Genomic DNA, 23,487 nt, shown 5'->3' on the forward strand with positions numbered 1-23,487 from the left:
TAATCTGGAGCTGTGCGAGCCAGAGGAGAGTAACCAGCTTTTTAGCCTCCGGCATTTCAAAGAATTCTGGGTGGCGGTGGTGGAGAGGGAGAAGGGGGGAGCAGGTGGGGATTGTGTGTGTGTGTGTGTGTGTCTGGGTACCTGGAGTGTTCTCATTTTTAAGGGGGTGGGATGTTGTTAGGTGAGAAGTGAAAGGAGACAGTTACTATGTCTCCTGCCTTGAGACACAGCTCATTGTCACCAACTTAAAAAATGTACATAATTTCCCCCCGCGCAGACGCACACACACACACACGCACAAGCACAGACACACACAGCCCCTCAATCCTCTAATAACCTGTCTTCTAAAAACCTTACAAGGATTACCTATCTGGAAATCTGCTTTGTATGCAGAATGTGATGGCAGAATGGAAATGAGCAACTGTTCAAGATGGCGCCCACCAAAAAAGGGAACCACATCTGCACAAACCGATTAATCCGAAACATTCAGAGGAATCTCAAGTCATTTACAATATCACAGAATCCATAATCAAGATTCACTGCCAGAGCCGGAGTCTGCGGCACAGAGTCAATGCCCAGTTCAATGAGGGCTGATGGAATGTATAATTTCATGACAGATGCACGCATTCATCGGGGAACACAAGGTCATTTTAACATTCACAGGCAAAAAAAATACAACAACTCACCGCAGAAAGGAAATGCACACCCAATTATTAACGTGTAAAAGGAGGCAATAGCAAATAAAATATGTGAAATGTTTGTTCACTGACTGCAGCGAATTCATAAAATGCAAATGCACCGTTACATACAAATACGCATGTTGCTTTTAATAACATATCTATGTATCTATTTAGAAACACGGCATCCTATGGATATAAATATGCGTCTCTAATTGGACAAATCCCTGTGTATGCATAACATTAATTAGGATGATCATGTTTATTGTAAAGATTATGAGCTTATTTGTTCTAACAGGTGACTCACTGACAAGACACACGAGAAACACATCACCGCGGTCTTGGACTCATAGTGGGAGGAGACCAGTTTAATGTGCAGCAACTTGAACGCAATGCATTTCAAATGTGGAAATGGGACAAACAGATATGTAGATTTTTTTAAAATCTGTGGCACGGTTTGTTGGTTTGAACCTTGCCAAGCCATGCTAAATCCAGTCTTTAAAGCCACGCAGCGAGCTATAAAGGTAGGAGCCGTCTGATAGGCCGGGGAGATCCATTGTTGTTGGGCCATCTGACAGTCTAACTCGTGAGGAAGGGGGAAACAGAGGAACAAGCCAGTGGGGTGCCTTATGAATTTAGACTAAGTTGAGATTCAACATTTGGCCAAAACACACTCTCTCCTGTGAACTGTCAACAAATGCAAACCAAAACCACCAAGAAGCACATCGGTGGAAAAGCATTCGGCCAGTGCCTCTTTGTAATCTGTCATGTGGTTTTACATGGGGGCCACTTTGACAATACATGCCAGAATCGCTTATCTGCGATTAATGAATGTTAGAATGTGCAGAGAAAAAACATAATGAAAAAAATATGTGTTATAAGTCCGTGTTTGGCAAATATCACATCAAATTGCTTTAAAGCTGCAATTCCATTTTTTTTATATTGACAATGGAACTGTAATAGAGGTTTGTCTGATATCAACATTTTGGTTTTGTTTCTACAACATCATGAGTAATGCTTCTGGAGGGCCATTGAGCCAAAACAGTCTACATTTGCAGCAAGCCATTGTGGCTGAATGGGTGAACGTGCGTTTGTGTCCTGTTCGAAACACCTTGTTGACTTATTTATTTATTTTTTTTTTTTTTCGCAGTTTGGCCAGGTTTAGGCAACAAAAATACTTGGTTCGGTTTAAAAAAAGATCCTTTCATGTTAACCATGTGTTAGAAATGCTAACTCCTCCCATTTTTCAGTGTCTTCGTTGAATCACAAAGCTACATAAACACAATTTGTCAGTCACATACTGGTCCTGGAGCAGCATTGATTATGATGCTCTATGAACAACACCAACATGGAGATATCAGATTGTGCCCAATGTGGCAAAGTGGTCACTCATAGAGACAGTCTGCCAATTCTGCCATGCCCTTCAGCCGCGTAGAACTTTTTAGCCTCTTTTAGCTTAAAGTGAAACTCTCACCAAAATGCAACCTAGGCTTTTTTTTGTGAATGTATATGAGTCAAACCTTCCTGTAAAAGCATAATTACAACAAAAGAGGCACTTTTACTGTATTTCCGTTTTCGGGTCAAACTAATTTTAAATAGGAGTGCTAGGGGCAAATTAGCGATAGCAATAAAATCGCTATTTTAGAACTCTATGAAGGCTTGACACAACATGAAACTTTGCTCATAGTATCACCAGGGTCTCTACACATGTTTGTGTACACAGAGTTTGCTAAAAAGAAAGTTTTTGAACAACACGCTAGCAGTAGCTTGTTCTGCTAGTCGCTGTCATGGCAGCCGAGAAGTATCGATCTCCTCATGTGTAGAGACCCTGGTGATACCAAGAGCAAAGTTTCATGTGGTGTCGAGCCTTCTTAGTGTTTTAAAAATAGCGATTTTGATGCTATCACTAATTTGCCCCAAGCACTTTAAAACGAAAATACCGTCAATCTTAAAAGTGCCTTTTTCGTCATAATTATGCTTGTACACCAAGGTTTGACTCATATACATTCACAAAAAAAGACAGTTGCATTTTGGCGAGAGTTTCACTTTAACGTATTGGTTTCCCATAAATTCTGCTTGCAATTCTCCATTTTTAAGTAGCAGCAGCTTGTTTTCAGCAACAAAGCTCAGATAAAACCATTTAAGCCAACAAAACAGAGTTAGCGACTAGCCAAAAGGAGCAGCTAGCAAACTAAAGTACCAGCTACGCTGAAACAAAGAAGATCGTAATGAACCACCACACGCTGAAATGACTACATGTTTTGCCTGTAGCTTCTTCTGGTGTCCTTCACCTTGTGTTCCTGCAACTGACCACCTGATTGCTGGCTGTACGCAGGGAGTTCTGTTTGCTTTCATACCAAAACAGAGCTAAAAGGAGAGCAGATATTAGACCTACATTCATTAGGGTGGCTAGACGCTAAAAATTAATACCAATGTTATTCTGTGGCTGCCGTCAGTGGGCAATTGTTTGCCAACAGGTTAGCCCTGACAAACTATTCAGCCTGAGTGAGTGAAAAAAATACATAAAAATCAATTAATGAAGCTTTGAAAAAATAAGTCAAACTCATTAGATATCGATGAATGTGGTTAATTATTTCAAAAGCTCCTTCTGCCTCCTGCTTGGAGTACAAGTTCATGGCGGTTGCTATGTGAAGGTGCTGAGACATCCATCTGCCCAGTTTGGGTCTTTCTTTAACCGACCTCCCTCAGCCCTGATCATAGAAAGGCTTTACAAGGAGCCATCTCTCACCCTGGCAACTTTGTGTGACCTTGTGTGGCTGAATAAGACTGTAAAATTGATTCAGCTCCCGTAATAAAAGAGCATACACATTATCAGCATTCTAATTATAATTAATACAGGCAGCAGCGGCGGACCCATTATTTACGATGGAGGCCCGTGGTAAGCAAACACAACAATAATCAGCTCCATATTTTTATTGATATGTTGATGAATGGCTCTCTTTCACACAAAACACCTATGGAATGTCTCAGTGGCCGATCATACAAGTGCTGATTATTTCATTGCCAGTTTCCTTCACCCCCTTCACCCCCTCCCATCTCGCCTTTCCTTCAACCTCTCCTTTTGAGTCTTTCATTACCCCTTTGTTTGTATCACCTTAAGTCCCTGACTCCAAACCTCATTACCGAGAGCCGGATCAGGTGATAGAGTCAACTAACCTCCAGGAGGTGAATTACTGTCAGAAATAAACAGTCTGACCGCAACATCACACAAACATCCGCCTGTCCTGCAGAGAGATACCCAGCACATTGTCTGTGAAGGGACTTTAGTATAAAGGGAAGCAGAAACAGACATTTCAAAACATGCCAAATGTTGTAATCTGTGTCAACGACGGTATGATTCTGCAGCACTTCGCCAAACTACAGTCAATTTTTGGCTAATTCGAACCTTTAAAAATCATTTAATTATTCCTCACAAAGGTTCCCCCGGTGACTTTTGAACAACACTGGGAACAAACCAGTGTTGTTACACTTTCTAAATAATAACCATAATTATATCTCCGCCTTTTCATTTAATTGTTTGCTTGCCTTATCTTAGACTCCAAAAATCTGTGTTTAAATACTGTTCCAGTGGTTGAAAAAAAGCATTTATTTGAAGTTAAAATCATTCCTTCCCTCAATGGATTGTGTGCTAGATAGACCGCTGGCAAAGAATGAGAGCAAACCACTTTATTAAACGGTCCCTGAATATTCTCTATCCAATGAATATCTGGTTTACTGAGCACAAAAGACCCTACCGCCTCACAGTCAAAGTGTGTAAAATAAAAAGACAGCAACCTTCATATCTAGGTTATCCTTTATAATTAGGTGTCTATGTAGCTTATGCCATTTCCCCTGTTTGATAATTGTAGTCCATCCCTCCTAATTTTGCACAGAGTCTGAAAAAAAATGCTTATTTGTGCCTATCTTCCTTATTAATTCTCCTCACAAATCCTTGATTATTTTCCAATCCTTTCCTCTGATATCTCTGGCTCTGTTTGTCTGTTTCACTCACTCCTCCACTGAGCAGTCTGCCTTCCTTCTCAATCGCCTGTTTTGTTTCCCGTTTTAATGAACAGTTGGATTCTTTTATTTCTCTACAAGTGCTGGATTTGCCTTATCACCCCCCGTCCCTTTGAGGGTTGCCAATTGGTTTTATCCATGGATGTATCATTTCTTAGGCTTCCTCTTTTTTTCTCCACAAAGAGAAAGAACCACTCCGTCAACAAGCCTCTCCGGAGCCAGAGATTAAAAACCTCAACATCACCTACCTTCCAGCGCTACTCCCAACTGGTTTGTGTAAAACTCAATTAAACTTGTCCCCACTGAATTTCACATTACAGTACATTAAAAGGAAAATTCTTCAAGCGTGATGACAAAGCTCAAACCTAGCTTCAGAGCCGCTATTTAGGAGCTTTCCTAAACGTTGTAGTCTTCGGGGTTTTAGCCTCATGTCGGCGCAAAAGGCGCTAAACACAAAGACAAAGAAAAGGTTTCTTTTGACTCGGGAGGAAAAACAAACTTTATGATTTATTTATTTACAGACACGCTGAAAGTCACAGTGTCTGCTTGATGCGCTGCATACAAACATCAAGGTCCCGGTCTATCAGTTAGCTCCTAACAAAAGGTAAAACGCTGCCTTGTGATGATTAAAGGTAAATACTCTCAAAAGTAAGCGGGACATAATGGTAGTTGTCAACTGTGTGACATTAGCCATCTTTCTCAGATACAGATGTTAATCTTCGGGGGGGGGGGGGGTTTGCTGATTTCTGATCTCAATTTCAGAGCCTCGGTGAGTCAATAACAAATTATTCCACCGCCTTCATACAATCTGTCTGGGTGCAAAGGGAGTGTTCAGTCAAGCATTGAACTGACGCAAAGAAACATCGCAGGTCGATTTGTGTGTTAACTTCATTCACATGTGATAATGTGCTTTCAACTCCGCGATAGCGAACCTGAGATTCAGGCGGGGGAGGGGGGGAGGTTCCTTAAGATGTCGACTCTTTATGGAGAGCGTCGACTCTTTTGTAGTTTGTGTTTTCCTACTGAGTGGGAGAGAACAAGCGCGGCAGAATAAGGTGGAGGGTTTTCCTACAAAGCAGCATAAGAAGGAGAAAGGGAGGCTTGGCTTGGCTTCAGCCAGGTCGGCTTTACAAGAGGAGAATCTGGAGATACGCTCCTCTTCCCCTCCCCTTCACTCTTTCTCTTGTTCTCCCCCGTATAGCCATCCCTCCCCACAGCCCAAGAATTTAAGGGCAGCTTTGAACCCTCTCAGTGTTCTTCGACATTGTGAAATGTGTGCGCACTCGCCTCCCCGTCAGCCACCCAAAGGTGTTTTTGTGCTGAGATTAGTGGATGAGGTGCAGTCTGTGTTTTGGGCCAAACATGCCCATCCTTTGACATGAGGGCGGACTCTGACTCTGACTGGGCTACAGACCAAGATCACTCCCTCTTGTCTCCTCTGCTTCCTCCTCAATCCTCTCCAACACATGACATGTGTCACTGCCACAGATCTGCTCTGGAAGATATGACCAGTTGAAGGTCAGGGCAAATCCCCAAAGCAGGGAAGAGAGAGGGAAAAATCTCATAGACCCCCATTTTATTATTTTTTACACTGATGGACTATTTAAAAAGTTCATTTTTCTTAAATGCTTAGCATATTTCATGGTGCTATAATGTGAGCGCTATAATGTGAAATCTCCATTAGCCAATGATGGGCGCTGCAGTAATGCAATGGATATGTCAATTTTCTTGTTCTGGAAAAAAAAAAAAAAAAAAAAAGAAAAAATTGCAGGGATTTAAAACCCATGTAATATTCATATTTTCTATTTCACAGCACAATAGCCAGCGAGGAACTAAAGTGATTATACATAGCCAGAGTCAAACTCTTGGGCCGTTATCTATTATAGTTTAATAAATCAACAGAGGGAGAGCAGGGTGCACAAATATTCTGTAACCACGTCGGAGCCGTTTCCTGAGCCAAATATGTTTGATGAGATAAAAAAATGGGATAATAAATATTTAAATAGAGGATTATTTTACATGGAATTACATGGGAAGATGAATCATCATGTATCTTCATGCATCAGTTTCATGCATCTGTAGTTGGAGGTCCTGAGCAACCAAACTTCAATTAACTCTCCAATGTCAGACTATTATACAGTCCAAATGCATTTCTGAGGCCAGGTGAACTCAGACAGGGGGGAAAAGGGGGCACCGTGTAATTATTTGGCACTTACAATGTCCTACACTTCAGATTTGTGAGGATGGCGAGCAGAAAATCTGTTTACTATGGAGCCGAGTTCCTCACTCTCTTCTGTGTGGATGAAGCCTTTGAATAATTCATAGTGAGAGCCATAGGCATATGCAATGGAAAAAGTGTTGGAGAATATCACACCAAAGATGGCATCCTCCATTATGTGCGCTGTGCCCGGCGTGCCCACAGACCTCACATAATGTAATTGGATAAAAGTCAGATGCTGCATATTGAGGAGCTACATAAGGCGGCCGCGTTCTTCGGAGTCTCTGAAATGTGCTAATTGACTCAAAAGCCGCTACAGAGAAAAGGATTGCATGGCTTATTGTCTTCATATATTTATCTCCAACACCTCATTACTTTTTCGTGCAGTTACAAGAAATAAGTGGAATAAATTTACTTAGAACAACTTGTGTTCAAAAAGCATGACCTCTCCCACACAGAACAAGGGGGAGGGGGAAAAAAAACAACAAGTCTTAATTTAGAACGTCATTATTCTGATTTGGTCCAGTAAAGATGTTTTTGTTGTCATTTTACTTCTGTTGACAACTTGTCTCATCGGGATGTTACTGACTGAAACACGGTGACATGTGTTTTACATATCAAAACTGCCAAGCCTTTCATTTAAAGAGACTTCATCTTCACTGACAACATGTTTATTGACAGGTAAAGCCCCGGAGATTAGACATGGTGGTCTAATTAGTCTCTTCCTCCACCGCCGTATTTACACACCCGAAAGCCCCTCAAAGGAAAAGTGATCAAGACAAAGCCAACCAGTTGTGGAACGAGTATTCAAATCCTTTACATCAGTAAAAATACTAATACCACACTGTAAAAAAAAAACTGCAATCAAAATGTTTAACATATTAGTGACAACATGAGTGTGACTGTTTCTATATAGTCGTTATTCTCAATGATGGACTAAGCTGCTGGTTATTTTCTTGATCAGTACATTCATTGTTTGGTTTGTAAAATATCTGAAAATCGGGAGAATTCACAGAGACACCTTCACCTTCGTCTTGCTTTGTGTGACCGCCGTTTCAAACCTCAGACGGATTCATTTTAGTATTTAAGACGAAGAAAAGCTACAAATCATTGCATTTGAGAAGAAATGAAACCATGACATGTTTGTAATTTCTGCATGAAAACGATGAATCAAAGCAGCGTTTGATTCATTTTGTTGATTGACTAATCAGCCAATTCATTAATGTACTGAATGTTTGAGCCCAAAATCTACATTCAATGTAAATTATATGTCGGTTAAATATAGATTTTCACATTTTGAAAACGTTTAATATATCTTTTTTCTGTAACAAATCTGTCATGAAATGGAAAACTGAAATGAATCCGTGAAATCTGTATTTCTGTATCTGAGTACAGCGCTTGAGTAGACGTACTTAGTTACATTCCGCCGGTGAAGCCAGCCCTGTGAAGAGAACGAGGGGACGATGATGGATGTGGTGGCCATGTAACTGTAGAAAGGAGTCGGTGGGTAAGCTTGCCTAATTCCTGACATGAAATATTACCTGCGGCACTCGACAGAGGCGACCTGCTTGGATGGCGGGAGAGATAGCATCCATCCTTTCAGTATAAGAAACAAACAAACAAACAAAAGCTCCAGGACCCCTGACCCGACAAAGGAAGTACAACTGATAAGTTAGTACCAATTTCTCCCCCTCCTCCTCTACCGCTTCCCTCTCTCTCCTCTTTGAATAGCGTTTCTCTGCCTTTGGCCCCAGTTTCACCTTGCTACGCCTGTGCCCTTCTATTAAAGGTGGTAATGGCTGCCAACTTCCCTCAGGCCTTCTTTTTAATATTTGTCACTCATGAAAGAAAGAGGGGGGATAGGGAGATGATAAATCTTACTTTTGCCAGCTAAGGGCTTCTATCTCCCAAACAGAATAAAATCCAGTCCAAAACACTGCTGTGCGCATTAGGAAGCTGTGGGTTTAAGCCTTGTCCGCAGTGATCAAACCAGGATTTATGAAGCATCATAACTCCCGACAACATCCAGCGGCTTATTAATTTTATATATTTCTGTCCATTCCCTGATATTCCCAGCCTTGACAGTCACTCAAGATAAGCCAAAAGCGCTCTGACAGGATGGAGTGTGTGTATATTTTTCACTGTTCTGCTGCTTCCCCCCAGTTGAATAGGTTTAGTAGAAACCTTGAGACGGCTGTGCTGTGATTTGTCTCTGGTTTTTGTCTTCACTTGCAACCTTCCCATTTGTAAGGACCCCTTAAATCAGCCCTGTACTCTGCTGAGCCATGAGAACGGGCCAGACAGAGACAGGGAGGCCGGGAGAGAGGGAGGGTCCGTGCGGATGTTTGCGTGCGTGTATGTCTCAATGCATGTTTGTGCACAGAGAGGCAGAGACGGGGGGAGGGAGGGAGGGAGGGAGAGAAGGAGGTGATTGGCTTCCACCCGAGTATCACACATGTGGTTGAATTTTAATCAAAACACTCACTAATCACCATTTACAGGCCGTCTATATAAAGGCCCGTCCTCCGATATGAGAGGGCAACATGCTGATAGGGTTTAATTTAACTAGAGTCTAGGTCGGAGGCTTGATTTAATGTGGCCCACAGGAAAACTGAGCAGCAAGGAGAGCGGGGAGGGAGAGAGAGAGAAATGGTCGTTCTTTATGCAATGATCACATAAGTTCACATCAATAAAGCCCTAACCCATTACCAGAAACACTACATGAAAGAGGAGGGGCCCTGTGCGAGCGCAGGGCTGCTCCTCAGCACAGCGACAGAACCGGCTCCAACTCTCCTGACGGCTGCTTCACTTTTCTGACAAGCTATGCAAAGAAGACGACGGACCCTGACAGGCTGTTTCAAGATAACGCCTTTGACCTCTTGAACCCTGATTTCCTCTTAATTTCCCGCCGAAGTAGCTTAAATTTGAGGAAAACAACATGCGTGAACCGAATGCTAATATCACACGTGTGCTTCATATCTGCTGTAAGACCTCTTTGAAGTAACATGATGCCCACACTGAGTGAAATATAAAGATTAACGCAGTGGTTTGATGCCTGTACCATTACACTCTATAGAACTTGTGCGTTACACATAGATCTGCCTGAAATATTTATATCATTAGAATGTGTATTTAATATGAATTATATCTGAAGGTCAGGTGTGCAGGAATTGAGGTCTTTGAGGGGAGGGAAATGTAATGTAATTCATAATTCATGATCATCAGATGGACCAATCCCTTTCTCTAGAGTAGGCCTTTCTCGCTTTATTGTGGTTTTGGCAGCCACTATAGGGGCGGGTGAGGCGAGGTGTAACCAGGTGCTTGCGATCTGCGAGGTCGGAGCCACCAACCCGAAAGTGTTGGTATTTGACGACCTGCGTGAGACTCGACAATCAGCTATCTTCCTCCCTCCAAACTTTTACATGAGGCGACAGCTCTTCTGAAGTGTCCCCCGAGGGCCTTAAACCTCTGATGCTGCTCCGATTTTGTACTCTTCTGCCAGCTGCCTGCACTCTGCCTTCAAAACCCCCGACCAAGCTAACTAGCCACAGTGGCTATCACGCCCAGCAGTGTCTGACTAAGACCCTAGCATGCACTAGCCAGCTACAGCCACAGTGACTGAAGCACACAGCGGTGAGGAGGCAGGCAGGATGTAATCTCCAGGAGCTGTTGATACAGGGAAACACACAGGGTTTGGGTCAAAGGGATTAAAATGGTGGAGGTGCTGGTTCTAAGAAGGAGAGGGGCTGTGAAATAGTGGCGGGAGCAGCGGGTGAGCCACCCCATAAGAGAGAGGAGTGGGGAGATTACAGGGAAAATGGCGCAAGGGGGATTCCTGCGAAGGAGAGGGGAAGAAGTGACTCCAAATGGCATCGGAACATAGCATTAGTAGCCACTATTCAACAGTATGCAGGCTTAGCGAGCTCAGGGCATCAGGGGAGGTGGCCATGTTTCTCTACGCTGGTCAGGTGATGCTGGGTTTCTATAGGTGGCAGGTAGGAGGCAAACGTGGACATGGAGTGGGAAAAACAGCGCTGAAACCTTCACTTAAAGACATTGCTCAGTCAACCCCCCTCACCCCGTGACTGTGACGGTCCAAATATTGTCAACGCCAGAAAGAAAAAAGAATCAAATCTTAAACAAAGGAGGCCAACTCTGCTGGGTAATGTCGAGCGAGGGACTGCCTGCGTGAGGTTCTAACCGAGCCCTTCATGCCTATGCAAACCTCACACGGTTTGGATAGAGTTCCATCAACAAAACATGTCAATCACCTCTCCGTGAAAAAAGGGAGAGATACGAGAGTGAAACCTATCTCGCGCAGACCCAAATACTGTACTCACGGCTTCCATTTCACAGTCTGTGGGAGAGCGGGGTTCAAAAATCTTACATCAATTTTTTTTTTTTTTTTTTTACAATCCAGCTATCCAAGGGCTCAGATTCCAGTTACATTTCACATTGAATAGACTTGTGTTTCCAGCAGTCTAGCCCTCTTCTAGTATGCTGGCTAGTGGAGCGATGACAGATTGGTTTCCACTCACTGCACGGGGGAGCACAATGGAGTGGCTTTGACAGAGTTAAGAGAAACAGTGCATCAGTGCCCCCCCCCCACCCCACCCCCATCTCTCTTTTTCTGTACGCACATGCACACATACACACACACGCACACCTACACACACACAAGCACACACACTCCTCTCTTCCACTCTCTCTCCTATTCCTTCTTGTTCTCTCTCGCCCTTCCCTGGGGCTTAGAGAATGGATGGCCCTGTCTGACCTGGACGACACTGATGTCTAGTCCTCCACACTACTGTACCTACAGCACGCCTGTCTGCTCGCCCGCCGCTCCGTCCACTCTCTCTCTCTCCAGCACACACACAAGGAACAGGGGCACCCATCTCTGTCACCCAGTGCCGACAGGCAGAGGTCAGCAGAGCTCAGGCACTAAAGCAACCTAGAGGAGGCAGGGTTTCATACTGTTAGACTCATAAGCAGCTAATATCACTGTCATGGCGAAGACAGACACAAGACTTAACTTTTAAGAACCATACACATGTAAAATCAATGTTGCTACATACGTATAACTGCCACTTACCATAATTCAAATCAGAAAAGGAGTTCTCATTCTTAAATGACAGAATAGGTAGGTTGTCATTGACCTTCTGAGTGTGTTTTCTGATCTGGATCTCTACGAATTACATCTGCATTGGATGATTCCTCACCTCACAGTTTACGTCCATTCCCAACTTTCAGTGCAACTGCAGGAATCAGTGCGCCCTGTATGTAGTCGGGCAGGAGGGGGTCGGATTGGTGGTCATGTAATGCATCAGACTTTCATGAAGGACATCAGAGTTTGAGTCCGTCCCAGACAAGCAATTAACATTTGCCTCTCAGCTAACCCCAAGCATAACCCTCCCCGACCTCGATCAAATGTTTCCTTTCTTGCCCTCGACCAAATCTTTTAGTTGCCTTGCCCTTACCCTAACCACAGTTCATTTCATCAATCGGTCTGACTAATTCCAATATCTCACCACAGGCCATCTGCCGATATCAATCACGGATCCAGGAGCAGAATTATAAAAACATTGACCATAATGTGGGCTGTTTGAAATCATCCAATATCATGTTCTTGTCTGCTGATTGACAACAAGCCTTCATACTAGATTGGTAGAACAGGTTGTCTTTGTTGCAAAATTGTGGCAAAACGGATTCTGTTTTCTCATTCATCAGCGGCGGTGAAGTTTTGAGTAAGCATCTTGATTAAGCTCAGAGAAAGTGTCCAGACCATTGCTGACTGTTGGTGGAGGACAGGGTGGCAACCTCTGTCTCTAGGTTTAGTTGGGTCATAAAAAAAATTGACATCCAGAACCAAACTTGATTTCAAAACACTAAACTTGATTGCAGCTTCTCTAAAATATCTGTATGGGATGCAACACGTTGCAGCCATACTACTAGCAAGCTAAAACATTATTCACATGTTTACCGTGTATCTCATTTCAAATTGTCCTCAGCTCGCCCCGTGAAGCTCACTGTTGAAGCCTCCTCATGCATCCCGATGTGTCCTTACCTCTGGCATTTGACTTTAAGAGGGGTAAGGCGACTAAGATCCCTTGACCAGATATCATGATAAAACAACCCAGAGATAAGGAACTAATGCTAGAGGTTGCTCACAGTTGTGCTCCTCCGTGCGTTGCAATGGGAGAAGAAAAACTGTGATATCACACTGATACGGCGCTCTAAAGACTATGGGGCTGTGTGTTTTTTTTTTCCCCCCACGCAGGTGGATGTACAATCAATAAAATGGATTAGCTGCAGAGGTATGTATAAAGGTTATCACTGGGTTCTCGTGCATGAACACAGTGGCGACCCCACAAAACAATTTTGTAATGTGCCGAGCTATTTCTACAGAGGAAATCTGATTAGGTTTTGCCCGGCCTAAAAATTGATTTGCAGGGGTGTACATTATCAAAGGAAAAATGGATCCTGCCCCACCAGCTGCTGTGAGGCCTGAATGGAATCGCTCTAACTCTATTCTCTAAGCTAGCGGTATCATCCTAACAGTCAGTGTTGTATGTGTTTTTTTCAGGGCTGCATCAGTGTTTTTCTTCCACTGTCATGTACTTCCCCCCCCCCCTGCTCTCTGGGCTTTTTCTTTCATACATGATCAGTATGATCATCTCCTCTCCCCCTCAGTGCATCAGAGTTTCACCTCGACTCAGTTTCACTTGTTTAGTTCCACTCGCTGCAGTCCTGTGTCAACCCTCAGAGAGACTTTAACCGTGTGGTTTTCCATCACGCTGACTGACGATCTAAACACCCCTCCACCCCAGTGATTCCTCTATCTCTCTCCCTCCATCTCTTTCGCTCACTCTCTCCGACACACAGCACACACACACACACAGACAAACACACACACTGTGACCCCCCTCAAGCCCGATAAAAAGGCACTAACCTCCCCCCCCCTTCCAAAAAAAAGCTGTGCGGATGTGCAGAAAGGCCCCTCTCTCCAGCTCTCAGCTTTTGTCTCTGATTATCCCTGCACACACACATGCACAGAGACACACAACCCTCCACGACCCCCTACATCCTCTCCAGACACACACACACACGCATAAGATCCAGGAGCAGGTTGAGAAGAAAAGTGTGTGTTTGTGTGTGTGTGTGTGTGTGTGTGTGTCTGGGGGGGGGGGGTGACTCTGACCAATGGCATCCAACAGCAGGGCTTTATCCTGAAGCACACTGACAATGCTTTTCACACCTACTTACCACAGCAGAGATGGGGGCGGTGGGCTGCATCATACCCGGGCCTAAAAGCAGGCTAAGGGCTTTTAGAAGACACACACTGAATGGACTCTTTAATTACTGACTCAAGATCCCGCAGTAGATTAAAAAACCTCGCAGAGGCTTATTTTCATATCCGCAGACTTTTTCAATGAATATAAAAACGGTCATTGATTATGCCGTTAAGGCAGAGGAAGTTAAGACGGGAAATATAAAGTACATATAATCACATTAACTTGCAGTGATTAATGTAATAAAATGTGATCTTTTTTTTTCTTCTTCTTTCTCCCATCTGTATTGAACACATTCAGCACTGAGGAGGCATGCTCCAAATATTAAGAAGCGGCTCCTCAAAATCCACTTAACCAGTTCTGTGTTCAAAGACATCTGCGAAAGCAACGCAGATCGCTCCTATGACAGTCTTACAGAGCGCAGGGAGGGAGAGTGCACGGGTGTGGACCACAAAGTGAGAGAAATGATCAAAAACAATGACTCATATCTGCTTTTAATGCGATTGTGTGTGTGTGTGTGTGTTTGTGTGTCTTCCCTCCTGGACACACAGTCAGCCCTCCTGCATGATCAATACCAAAGCATTTCTCAGCATTGATTAGACAATTATAGAGAAGTTAAATCTGTGACACACTCTCATGTAGTAAGCATTAACCAGAGCAGCCAGCAGTGGAGGCTAAGAGGAGGGAAGAAGCGTCCTCTTCACTTCCCTGTTATTTTTTTTTTCCTTTTTTTTTTTTTTTTTTTTTTTTTTTTTTGAAACGTGGTGCTTAAAGCGAGCTCAGTGTAGTCCAGGTACTTCACTCAGATGATTATAATGCCACGAGGGTGCAATACATCACTCTTATTAGCCACACTGGAGCACAATGGTATCATAATTAATGGTCGCAGCAGGATTGAACGCTGCCCTGACATGGAAAAGTGGGCCTGCTTAAGCTCTACAAGGCATTTAAATATGCAGAGTGAATGGCACAGCCCAAACCCTCCTGCTCTAAGGACAGCCCACGCTCATTAGCCCGACACCTTCCGTGGCATTGATACAAGGACGACCGGCACACACACACACGCACACACACATGCACACAACACAAATTACAAGCACATACTCCCCAAAAAAATGTACACACAGACCACAGCTACGATTCCAAAGTTGCATGGTGATGTATGAAAATCTCGTCCCTCATCAGTGCCCATCACTTCTTTTTACATTTTCTCGCGGTATTGTTGTTTTTGTCTCACGGCTTAGTCTAAGCTGAATGCAGATGGACATATATGTGTCAGCAGCCATTATGCAAATGTTGGGTAATGGCGTTTGGTCTGCGCGCGAGCGTGTTTGCGAGCGAATGTGGGTGCTGTGGCAGAATGTGGTGTCTGGTGGCTGTGGTATAGTGTCTAGCACAGGGAAGCTGCCTGCCTGCGCGGCGGGAGAACAATGCACATAAAAGGCTGTCGGAGGAAGCGTCTGGAGCTGACGTCTTTCACATGGCTCTGAATGGAAGTGTGTGTGTGTGTGTGTGTGTGTGTGTGTGCGTGCATGTAGTTTATATGCTTGCGAGTGAGACGGAGAGAAAAAAAAAAAGAGGAGAGAAAACGCCCTCTTGAATGTGTTTGTAGGGAGAGAAAATAATAAGGGGAGTGTGTTCCCTTTCTCAGCCATGTGTACTGAAATGCGTGTGATTTTGTGTGCTCCTAAATACATGTGTGGGATGCTTAAGTCCTCTGAGATCGCCGTATGATTTGGATTTTGCTGTCCTTAACCCACCACACGCTCTCCTCCTCCTTCTCTCCTCTCCTCTCCTCTCCTCTCCTCTCCTCTCCATAAAGCCAGCTTTAGAACTTCTCCTCAATTGCTAATGTGCGAGCTTCAGCTACAAGACACGCTACTCAACAGCTGCCAAACGCCTAAACCAGCCGCTCCTCTCCACCCGGCTCACTCCAGCCTGACCGTACCGAGTTATCGCGTGGCTCAGTGCAATCAATTATTGTTGCAGTGGAATCATTAATAATTTCCTAATGAAAACGATTCTGTTGATCTGTTGTCTTTTAATTAAACATAATTAGTCGGCTGCTCGGAGCTGTGGTGGGGACTCCTTTAGGGTACAATTTTGTTTTAATACACTGATAATGAAATTTTTACATTGTGTCAGTTGTTTAGTTATTATTCAGTCACACTATTTCGCTATGTTCCCAGATAACAGATAATAACCCCTCGCACCTCCTATTCGCCGCAGTCATTTTGAAAGAGGAGGGTTGAAATGAACAATTACATTTTGAACTGTAAGAGTCCTCTCCTCGCGACGTCTAATGCAGCGTGCTGCCGGGGCGCAGCGCAGGAAACAGTTCAGCTTTTTACGCTTTCATTTCTGGGATGATGAAAAACTGCAAATGTCTCTATTGCAGGACATTGTAAGGCTCGTTTTATTAAAAAAAAAAGAGTCAAATAGATACTACATCTGTCCAGGCAGGTCACATTAGTTCATCTTATGCCTCAGAGGTCTACAGCTCTGGAGCAGTGGAAAGAGCAAATGAAGGCATAAAAAAGGATCTGATTGTGAAGACTTAGAGAATATGAAATAATACAAAGACACAGCGAGTTGGCTAATTCGGCACTGTCCGGGCTTATGTAAAACGGCCTAGTTACATTGGTCAATTTCTGCACGAACAATGGGCTAAGTTGCTCTGGAGACTTATTGGACATGCTGTATCTGAATGTGGTCTGGCTTAAGAGGCTTATAGTTGAAAAGTTTAGGTGACCTCTGAATAATGCCACATAATGTGGTCACAGGGAGTGTGTATAGTTTCAATGGGCTCAGATATCAGGTAACAATGGGGTAAGCACAATGAGGGCTCACACTGAGAATGAATGAAGCCATAAATTGTATTTTGGACCTCAAAACGAAACTCGTCTTTAGCGGCACCCTCAGATCCGACTGTGTTTAACCTCAGCAAATGCACACCGTGGAGAGGTTTTTATTAAAGGGGACTGTGGTGTACTGCAGGAATGTGAAGTTTGATCAAATAGAAGTAAGCTAGCATTTTCAAAAAAAAAATTCCAATAAAAAAATGTTGGTGGTGTTTCTCGATTTTTTTTTGTTACAATCAATGCATTCCCTTTTTTAAAAATAAAGGCCAATACAAACAGTTAATTAAACACATGTGAGACTTATCTTCATCCTCTGTGCTACTGAGCTCCACTGTTCTGAAAAAAACTCTTAAAAACACATTATTCAGCCACGAGATTGCACTGGGTATCATTTTTCTTTATTGTAGCGAACATGGGCCCTGTAGTTTCTCTTTCAGCCCCGCACACAGCATCCTCTCGCTCTGCATTTATAAATGTGTATTACTCCGCTGCTGAAAATAGTCCTGAACAAAATAATTATTTTCTCCTGTTGGAGGAACATTTGTTGAAAGCTACAGTGCCCAGCTGTCAAACCAAACTGTTTAGCATATTTACAACATGCAACAACGTATTTATGACCCGCTTTTTAAAGAGATACGTCTTCAGTAGGAAAGAACGTGCTGCAATATAGAACAACGCCAGAGTCAGCCTTTAAAAAAAAAACAAAAAAAACTGTCTGACTGCATCAGATGCATCCCAGTTGGGCTTGGCCATATTTTCTCTCCAAACAGTTGCTAAAATTCTTCCAGTGAGGCGGGCTTGCAGCATTTGAGCAGAACCTTCATTTGTAATATATTCAACTGGGAGATGTTGAAAGAAAGAAAAATCAAAATGGGGCTGATTTTTTATTTTTTTTCCCTTTGTCACATCTATCCTACTTTCCAGATGTATTGTTTATCAATCTGTTGTTTATCTGTAGAGAAAATTCTCCACTGGATTCTATCGCTCGCTCTCTCTCTCTGGGTCCTTGTCTGTCATTCTCCCTCTGCCTGTTTCTCTCTCTCTCTTTCTCTCTCTCTCCCTCTCTCCCCCTCTCTCTCTCTCTCCCCCCTCAGTCTCCGGCGTTACTGTAACATATAATTACTCTGCAGACTTGCTGCCTGTTTCTATAACTTCAGCGGTTCAAAGAAACTGTCGGAGTGTGGAGGAGAGCATTGTGGGAGTTCCAGGTGGATTTCTCGATAATGAGTTAGCGCAGTAGTAGACTTGAGAGTTTTAGTAATGGCTGGCTGCTAAGGCTCTTCCTGGGAGTTTAATGTAAAACAAACAGGGCCATGCTGACAGCCTGGGAAAAACAGATATTGCAGTTTTCTCCACTTCTACTTCGGGGCTCATCCCGCTCCTCATTTTAAGAACAGGGATTCAAAGAGGAATTCATATTCATGAAAATATCTTTCATATTTGAGACATTCAAATGCACCAAATGTTACTGATGGTCCTCTAATTCCTTTAAATTGATAAAAATGTTCCCGTCTTTCTGTTTATCCGGATAAAATGACACAGACAGGAGAAAAACTGGAACTGTAGGATTGTAATAAATAGGCAACAAAAAAACCAAAAAAACAGCAATCTATATTTGACACTATAAGGTGAGCTTGTCTTGGTGCTGATGACCAGGGGCGCCCCGTGGGGGAACCCTGACTACACCGCCCTGCTGCTTGTTACACACTCTCTGGTGCATGTATTATACATAACACACTGCTGGAATACAACTCTCAGTGGAATCATTTTTGCTGAATCCTGTCCTCTCTCCCTCTCCACATATTTGCCCGGCTTCCTGAATGACAAGTTTCGGGGACAGGGGATGAGCAGTTGTACAAAATGTAATGCAGAAATCATAGGACAGAACACCCAACAGTAAGCTACAGCCACTCAAACCAATCACCAGTCCTTACTTAGAGATACTCCCCCATAGATTCACACTGGCAAGCATCCAAAGTGAACTGCTACTATCTTTGCAGGCAGCCATAAAGAAAGCCGAGACCACTGAAACGTGAGCCAAAACATATTTTGCAAGCATACTGTGTATTGAGATATTCACTGTTTTCCATAAGTAACGCATCTCAGGGAGCAATGAAGCAGCCTACAGAGGAGAAATAGCACAAGGGTGAAGATATAAACAATCTGGGCCTCAGCTTTTCGAGGTGGGAAGAAAGTTCCTGCCGGAGCCTCTTCCTTTTAGTCGATCCACGCTCGTGTCGACACGATAAACGCCACTCCACAGCGCCGCTTCAAAACCAAGGCCGAATTCAAAATTGAATTTGATAAAGATTTGATATTTTCAGCACGCTGAAATTCAATTTCAATGTCACCTCCAGAGGGTGCCCACACATGCAGATTGGAATATTTAAAAGAGGGCGACGAAGAAGAATGAGCGGCGTAAATCGAGTCTAGACGCAAGTGTCCAACGGCTGAACGGCATCAAACGCTTCCGCCACTTTTTGAACTTACTCCCAGTCCACCTGGAAAAAAAAAAAAAAAAAAAAAAAAAAGTCGCCGGGAGCAAACTGTGGAACAATTTTGGGCAGAGAGCCGAGAAAAGCGGACACCCAACCAATTTATCCGAAGCTTTGTAGCGACTTTGCCACAAAGCTAGTATGGAATTGCACAGCCTGAATTTTGGGTACATTGTGGTATCACAGTAGTATCGAGGTTTTTCCCATTTAGTGTAGCGAAGTGGTGAGGCTTTCAAAATCAAGCTAGTTTATTGCGACATTTAATGAATACAACCATTTGTCTGATAAGATATAGAACACTTCCATCGCTGAACATGCTAAAACTTGACGCGAAATAATATCCGGCGTATTTTACGCAGTTTTTTTCCCCGCTTAATTTTGTGTAACTACGAGGTGACAAGAGATACTCAACTTGTACGCCGAGATTTTGAAATTAATTCTTTTTGTTCACCATCCTCTCTCTCTCTCTCTCTTTCTCTATTATCGCCTATCATCAGTTGGCAAGCGTGCGAAGATTCTAGCGGAGGATTTACTGTAATGAACTTACACGGCACAACACAGAACAAGTCTCACGAGGGGGACGTCTGCAGATGTTATTGTGTTTAATTTAATAAGGTCAAACTGGAAGTGACAAACAAAGGAGCCATCAGCGATAGGCAGGCCGAGGTGACGGTGCTGCGTGTGATACTATCTGCAGGATACATGTATGAAGAGTGGCAGAGGAAATTCTCCAGACTTAACACACACACACACACACACACACACAAAGTGAGAAATCCTGTTATTGCCCTTTTTTTGTTTCATACAGTCAGTCTCCGAGCAAAAAGATTAGAAGATTTTAAAGAAGTGCATAATCTCCTTTAACAGCTTATCAAAACTTTAATGATTTGGTGATAAAGAGCACAAAGTTAAGTAGCCGGTTAAGAGGATAACTCCCCAGTGCAGTCTAGTGATTAGTAGATGAGAATTGGGAGACTGAAAATCCGGGTTGCAAATCCCACTCCTGCCACTTATTCACTTTGAGGGGAGAAGAAGCTCCATTTCAGCTTTGGGGGTATTGTCACGGGGTAATCATTTTTGAAAAGTGATAAATGGAGCCCCTTCCCTTCACCCCTTTGGAATCCAAAACACATTTTTTATTTACGTATTTATTTTTTGCTGTGTCTCTCTGGTTAACACCCGTCAAGACCCAATTATAGCAGCAGAAGCCTCGCGCTTTCATGAGAAGTGAAGCTACAGACTGTAGTGTCAGGGCTGTGTACAGTCTGAGCATCTTCCCGTACAATCTGCAACCAACCAGGCTCTCCACGGATCCACGTTGGGCTGTTTTTAATGAGGGTTTCTCGCCGGACACAATGCGGCAGATTGAGGAGTTTATCTTGATGACAGTGCTTCACTCGGTGTTTTTGTGCTTTAGGGTCAAAGCTGAACGAGCAACATGGATTCTCTGACAGATACGTTGTGTTTCCCTTTGCGCATATTTACATAAATCCATTTCTGCCGGGGGTTTTGTACGAATGCGTCCGACTTATTAAAGATATACAGCTGAAGCTTTGCTGAATTAGCGAGAGAACAAATGAAGCAAAATAGCATCTCCACTCTCGCTATCTGCCTTGAGATAGGGATTCACTTAGTATAAAAGAGAAAAAAAAAAAGGGGCATTAATTACCTTGTGAAATCTAAAGACCATTTACTTTGTGCGTCAAGTGATGTTTCTCAGTTCCTAATCAGAGTTTTAGTGATATAAATTACTCTTTGGAGTAAAACAGATATGGTGTGGGAGGGGGGGGGGTGCGCATGCATGCCTCTTTGTGTGTCCTTGTGGCTGCCCACATGCAATTATTTGTGTGCGCTTGTGACTTTGAGAAGCGAGGGGAGCAAGAAAGAGGGGAGAAAAAAGTAAAAGAAAGAGAGGGAGACAGACGGAGAGGGAGAGAGAGAGAGAGAGAGAGAGAGAGAGAGAGAGAGAGAGACAGGCGGGAGTGGAGTGGAGTGGATGGAGGATTGTCTTTGCGGCGGTGCTGTGGCGTGGTGTGTTGCGCCGCGGAGAGATAACAGGATGCCGGCGCTGCTTGCTTACCTTTGCTGTACACCACACAGTTGTTTTTGTTGTCTTCCGCTCCCTGCCAAGTCACATCCAGCAGCCACCTGGGGCCGGCGCTCAGCACCACCGGGACCGTGCTCTTCGTCTTCTGGACGGGGACAGATAACAAACACTAATCATTTGCTTATTTTGGTGATTAAAGAAACATTAATAACCACTGAGTTACGCTCTTCTGCCGCTCTGAATGGCCATAAACAGACAATTTCAGAAACTATACAGCATGCAAGTCCACCCCAATCCAATCCAATCCAATCCAATTTTTTTTTTTTTTTTTTACATTGCTGAGAAGATGTGAGAATGAGGACAGGTTTTGTGTGTGCGCGTGTGTGCGGTGGCCTGCAGACAAAGGCTGTACAGTGGCTGGAGTGGTGACAAATGGGTGTAAGAGCCTGCATTGTATCAAAAAGGAGGAATAACCATCCAGGATTGAACCCTGTGATTCAGCATCAGATCTCCTAGATTAAGGAGAACCATCTAAGGTGTCTGGGAATTATGAAAAAAGAAAGAAAGAAAGGAGGGGGAAAAAAAAAAAAAAAAAGGCCGGTGACTTTCAGAGAGAAGGAAGCGAGTGTTCGGCGGTGAACTTTGGGCACATTGTGCCTCGCTATCGCCAGGATCTCACTATTTCCTGAAACAAGCAGGGAAGAATTTAAAGAATCAGTATCCATTTCAAAGGGCGATTGAGGTTAGAGTTTTTATAATATGCCGGAAAAATTATTCTGAATGCGTAAGGTCATTTTTCTTCTCGGTCAGAGGTCAAACGTGGACTTTTATTTCTCGGAAAGAAGAAATAAAACAGGGAGATAGAGTGCTACGTCCGCCGTAATAGATTCACACGCTGCAGTGTCACTAGATTTGCTTGCTCTGTTTATCCTCACCCGATTTTCTATTCTGCCTTATTTCATTTCGGTGTTCTTTTTCTGGTGCCTCTTACAAAACACTGTGTTGGTGGTGTCGAGCGTGCGTTGGGGGGGCTGGTGGCAACATCTCAGGCAGCCGGGTACAGTAGCCTATTACTCAAAGGCAAAATGTCAGTATTTCAAGGCCATTACTTTTGAACCTCGGGGCCCTCCTTCATTAGGATGTTACAGAAATAGTTTAGCTAAGAGAAAATGGGTTGGGGTGCAATCTCGACACTTCATTTCTTTTTCCATCTGAGGCAGCCGGCGACAGGACACTGTCCATCTGCCTAATGCAAAAGAAAAATACTGGTTCTCTCTCGCGCTTTTCACTTATTTCTCCCCCGCAAAAGGCAACAACCTTCAAGGATAAATGCAAATGTCACTTGAGCATGTTAAAGGTCTGAATTGGCACAGATATGCACAAGAGATGAGCACTGTGCTCCGGCAGTGCGCCTGCATGCCCCCTCCTCCTCCTCCTCTTCTTCCTCCTCCTCTCTCCTCCTCCTCCTCCTCCTCCTCCACCCGCCCATTTCTCTTTCCATGAACTCTATCTAGTCTGAGGCTGGAGGACAAACTGATTTTTTTTTTTTTTATTTTTTTTTTTAGGGCGCATTATTTACAAATACCAAATAAATCTCAGAGAGATGATAGCAATCTGTTTGGATTTTCGACTGCGAATTAAGAAAACAAATGCAGACACCAAATAAAGACAGATTTATAAATTGTCCTTACATATATTTATATGCTGCATATATAAATATATATATGGATGCGCACTTTGGCAAACTACCCAGCTAAACTGATCAAACACAAACAGTGAATTGTGTCTGCTGATATTCTTATTCCTTCTCCTGGCATCTCCTTATCCCGTCCTGGCAGCAGATGAGACAGAGAGGACCTCTGTAATTTAAGTCATCCTCG

The 23,487-nt window shown here is 43.5% G+C and overlaps 1 protein-coding gene across 2 annotated transcripts in view; it reads right to left on the minus strand.

Moving 5' to 3' along the window:
• Positions 1-23,487, minus strand: part of zfpm2a (zinc finger protein, FOG family member 2a) — a 121,620-nt gene that overhangs the window by 24,309 nt on the left and 73,824 nt on the right. The window contains exon 5 of one of the 2 annotated variants that reach the window (XM_030393497.1): positions 21,641-21,749. In XM_030393497.1, coding sequence (XP_030249357.1) covers positions 21,641-21,749 — 109 coding nt within the window. Of the gene's footprint in view, positions 1-21,640; positions 21,753-23,487 lie in introns of both variants that reach the window. The other variant, XM_030393496.1, reaches the window with a different exon arrangement.

Source organism: Sparus aurata, chromosome 17 (genome assembly GCF_900880675.1).
Source record: "Sparus aurata chromosome 17, fSpaAur1.1, whole genome shotgun sequence".
Classification (NCBI taxonomy): Eukaryota; Metazoa; Chordata; class Actinopteri; order Spariformes; family Sparidae; genus Sparus; species Sparus aurata.